This window comes from Protomyctophum parallelum, assembly GCF_964188405.1.
Source record: "Protomyctophum parallelum genome assembly, chromosome: 14".
Taxonomy (NCBI): domain Eukaryota; kingdom Metazoa; phylum Chordata; class Actinopteri; order Myctophiformes; family Myctophidae; genus Protomyctophum; species Protomyctophum parallelum.
The window spans coordinates 33,763,387-33,768,178 of NC_139709.1; the positions used below are offsets into that span (position 1 = coordinate 33,763,387).

The following is a 4,792-nucleotide window of genomic DNA, read 5'->3' on the forward strand; positions in this document are numbered from 1 at the left end:
CAATGGCAGGATATCCTCTAGGTCACCAAGCCCTGCTGACCTCTGCAGGAAGTTGTCACTTGTTGGGGGAGGAAGTGAGGATTCCATGCAGTCTCCACTGCAGCATGGGGGAGGGTTTATTATCCACACATTGTGGTGCAAACATTCAGCAATAAATATATAGCTGATCTACAAGCTCACTAGAAGTCACAATGCGACACGATGTGAGCTTGTACACCGGGCGATTGTCAGCAGACATTTTGGTGTTGAGGGAGGGAAGACAATGAGGAGGTAAAGTATTATCCGGGGGATCCCCGGATATAGCGAAGTATGTAAAAGGTCAGTTACATTTTTCATCATGTGTATACAGTAGTATACAGCAGTGGTTCCCAAACATTTTCATGTCAAGGACCCCAAATTAACACTAATTATCCTGTGGACCCCCATTTGAAATGATATGCCAGGGACCCCCCCCCCCCCCCATACGAGAAGACTTTTATGGCTCTAGCAGTCAGTGATTCTCAACCATGTTCATTTCAAGGACCCCCAGTTTGGCATGCATAAGTCTACGGAGCCCGATTTAATGGCATTTTATCTCTGGGACCCCCAATATTGTGTGAAATCAATGCTAATTTAACTCTGAGTGTTACAGACCTATAAGGGTCCATTTGGTTACAAACTATCATTTAGCTGGGCAGTTGTTTTCGTCGACTAAAACTAAGATGAAAAATGTTTTTTCCACTGATGAAAACTAAGTGTCCCCCCACTGTATAGTGCGTGCATGTGTACATCTTGTTACCGGGGCGGACCAGGTTTTTTTCAAAATCACCCAAATCACTGAACGCTCCTTTAAATTAAAATAGGATAAAGGATACAATTTGTGTATCAGATACAACACAAATCTTTCCACTCTGTGTTTTATTCAAGTTTTGTATAAAATTCATTGACGTAACATTGGATATATTTATAGATACATCTATAATACAACAAACATGTCATTATTACCAAACATACAATGTCTTTTTCGCTGTGATTCATAAAATACCAAAGTGACCAAAGGTACCAAGATAGGCTACTATAGTTTCTGCTGAAAAAGCAAAAAACATCCAACAACAGTGAGCAATACGTAACTGTCTGAAAAATGCTGGTGTTGTTATGATCTTAACTGCATGTGTGTGCGTGTGTGTGTGTGTGTGTGTGTGTGTGTGTGTGTGTGTGTGTGTGTGTGTGTGTGTGTGTGTGTGTGCTGTTGCATGCATGCGTGCGTGTGCGTGCGCATTTGCTCGTGTGTCTGTGTGCATGTGCTTGTGCATGCACGTGCAGAGTGGGTGAGCATCATATGCACGTGTATGCGACCCGTGTGTGTGTGTTTGCGTGCGTGCGTGCGTGCGTGCGTGTGTGTGTTGAATGCTGTAAAATATAGGCTTATAATTATTTTGTACCTTACTACAACTACAACTGCATTACAGTGAAAAAAGAAAAACACTGAAAACGTAGACATTCATATAAAAAGGACTGCGCGAGTCATTTCTTGATTTACTATATGACCCTGATATTGTACACTTTTAAGAAACACTGTACCTCCAACAGCAAATTCAGATATAAATCAGGCTGTGAAATGAAATCTCGTTTAAACTGTGTTTGTATAGTCCAAACCTTAGTGTGGTGTTTTAGCACCATCATCAGAGTATACTGCATAACAGGAAAAACAAAACTATGGTACCACATAATTGAAATTGCCTTTTTGACATTTGAAGTCCCTCTCGCCTCACCATTCTTACAATGAGACCATTTTCTAAGAAACCCAAGTCACGAACACAGTTACTGTACATCCTAACCACGTCACTTGAATTTCAGTCACCGTCAATACATTGCTTAGTGGGAATATATTCCTATTTACATAACTGATGGTCTGTGATTAATATGAGTCTGGCAATATCGTTCAGCTTGGGTCAGTTTGATGTGGGTCTAACGCATTGCATTTTTGGCCATTTGTAAACACCTTTTTTAATGTTTAGTATAAAAGTCTGTAGATTTCATAATTGACAGAGGACTTAGAATAGAGGAGATTAATGGTATTCCCTCCATAAAATGAGTTATTAGATTTCTCTCTCATGGATGTGTTCTTGAATTTGATGTTTTCTCCTTATGGTTTTTGTTTTGTTGTGGGCTTTTTATTATTTATTATCAAATCCACTATGCACCTTCTTCGGCACACAGGTATAACACTGGACATTCTAATCTGCAGGTCTTGTCAAAAGTCATGAGACATGCAGAATTTACAAGTCTTGTTCGAGAAGATTTAGAGTCACACCAATACTGCCTTAGAAGTATAGCATGGGAGGCAGGAGTAACCTGCAGATCCTTTTCTGACACTACTATCTTTCTACGTATACAACCTGAATCTTCTCTCTATGCAGAAGACTCAAAGCAAACGGGGCTCCTGAGCGTATCCATCTTGCTTTTTCAGTCCGCGCGACACTGTTGTCTTGCAATTCTCCCTTTGTTTTTGTCACTGTGTGTGTAAATCATTGGCTTTGTGGGCGTTTATAGCATCATCGGCGACCGGAGCCATCTGAAGGCCGCCCGTTGCGCCTTAGATCCCGGGTGCTGGCCAAATGCAGCGGGGGGCCACCGCCACGCGCGGTCGATAGAGTCCTCGGAGCCGGCGGCGAGTCCTGGTCCTCCGTGAAGCTCTCGGGACTGCCCTCGCAGCCGTCTCCGTCGGGCAGGCTGCCGCAGCTCGAGCTCGGCGACATGGTCTCCAGGAGGTCGTCCCTGCTGCTCGCCAAGCCCACCACCGTGTCCTGCCGTGGCCCGCCGCCCTGCAGGGGGCTGCTCTCCAGGTCCCCCACGCCGACCAACAGCCCCGTCTCCCCGTCGGCCGTCGTGGTTCCGATGTTCCTCATCCCTCCGTCCTGGTCCTCCAGGAGGTTGGAGAGGAAGCTGATGTACTTCATGGCCAGCCGCAGGATCTCGTTCTTGCTCAGCTTCTTGTCCGGAGGATGGGTGGGGATGAGCTTGCGGAGCTCGGCGAACGCCCCGTTGACGTTCTGCTGCCGCCAACGCTCGCGGCTATTGGTGAAAATCCGACGCACTATCTTCGGCTGGCCAGCTAGAGAGGAGGGATAGAGAGAGAAAAGGGAGAGAGCCATGTGTAAGGAACAGGAGACACGTGGCAAGATGAAGGGTGTGTACTAGCACATGCAAGGAGAATGGAAGAGCTATAGGGAAGCAGTACAGTATAGTCGAATGGAAAACAGTACCACATTTATGTTGAAATGAAAAGGCCGGAGATGAGAGGCACAACGTCCGAATTTGTAGAAGTCGGAAAGGGTAACAGAGATCGGTGTTAAGCCATTTTGGGGCGGGAACCCCTTTTGGTGTTTTAAGCATTATGTTAAACTTTAGCTATTGAAAAATAGCAGATCTACAAGCTCATAGCGCGGCACCGAGTGCCGCGCTACGAGCTTGTAGGTCTGCTATTTTTTTTTTATCGTGAAAATGTGGCCCAAATGTTTGAATATATCCTTTTTAACTCAAATCTTTGCTTCTGGCAAGGTCCCTGGAACAACATATTTTCAGATGGGGGTCGGCGGACAATTTTTGGGGGTCCTTCTCAAAAGAAATTCAGGATTTAGAAGACATTTTGTAGAATCGTTCCCAGGTCAAAATGGGTTAAATAGTCTAAAGCACTACAGTGTGTAAAGGTCAAAGCAACTGTGCAGCGTGAGGCCTCCCTTTAACAGCCTGTGATATAAAATGGAAGTTGTCGATTAAAGAAAGCTGTAAATTTGCTTTTGAAACTTAAGCCACTGAAACATGCATGCGGAGAGAGAAGCATATAGCCTACTGTTTATGGTAATAAAAAATAAAAACAGAGGGCGATAAAATAAATCGGAGAGCCAAATAGAGGCTATATGCAAATAAGATGCAACGCAAACAGCCATGGGGCTTGCCTTGGCATGGCATCAGTGTTGTAGCTTATCTAGAGTCTCTCCCACGAGAAACCGAGTCGTTCCAATTTCCAAATACCACTGTATATCCATATTTTTGACTCAGGAGAGCATGTATATATAGTCCATATGTATTTATATTATGTTTTGCAGGTGATGATCCAACCATCACTCACCAACACACCGCCGTATATTCTCGGCTGTTTTACGCCGCTGGAACACACCCAGTCTATCTTAACCCATATAGACGGGAACCCCTTTTGGCGTTTTATAATAAGCATAATGTTATACTTAGCTATTGAAAAATAGCAGATCTACAAGCTCATATAGCGTGGCACCGAGTGCCGCGCTACGAGATTGTAGATCTGCTTTTTTTCGTGAAAATGTGCCGCAAATCCTTGAATATATATTATTTTATAGAGCGAATGTTTTTTAACGCAAATCTTTGCTTCTAGGGGGGGGGGGGGGGGGGGGAGGTTCCTGGAACAACATATTTTGAGATTGGGGTTCGTGGGCCAAGTGCATAATAATTCTGGCGGGTCCTTGACATGAAATTGTTTGAGAACCACTCGTACAGAAAAATAGTTTTATTTCTTCTCCTGAAAACTCATGATTTATAGAAGACAATTTGTATATAGAATCAGTTCTCAGGGGCTCAATGGGTTAATCCTTCAGCCCACTCTGCAGTAAAACCTTGGCATGGAAGCTCCCCCCCCCCCCTCCCCCTTCTCCCCATCACCCACCACAACCCCCCACCACTCCCACCCCCATCCTTTCCTACATCCCTGTGTGTGTGTGTGTGTGTGTGTGTGTGTGTGTGTGTGTGTGTGTGTGTGTGTGTGTGTGTGTGTGTGTGT

At 44.6% G+C, this 4,792-nt stretch overlaps 1 protein-coding gene across 1 annotated transcript in view; it reads right to left on the reverse strand.

Moving 5' to 3' along the window:
- Positions 1 to 879: 879 nt before the first annotated feature.
- Positions 880 to 4,792, reverse strand: part of LOC310870272 (T-cell acute lymphocytic leukemia protein 1-like) — a 7,437-nt gene continuing 3,524 nt past the window's right edge. Inside the window, exon 4 of the mRNA XM_083781431.1 lies at positions 880 to 3,094. Within this exon, the coding sequence (XP_083637557.1) occupies positions 2,535 to 3,094 (560 nt within the window). The 3' untranslated portion in view covers positions 880 to 2,534. The remainder of the gene's footprint in view (positions 3,095 to 4,792) is intronic.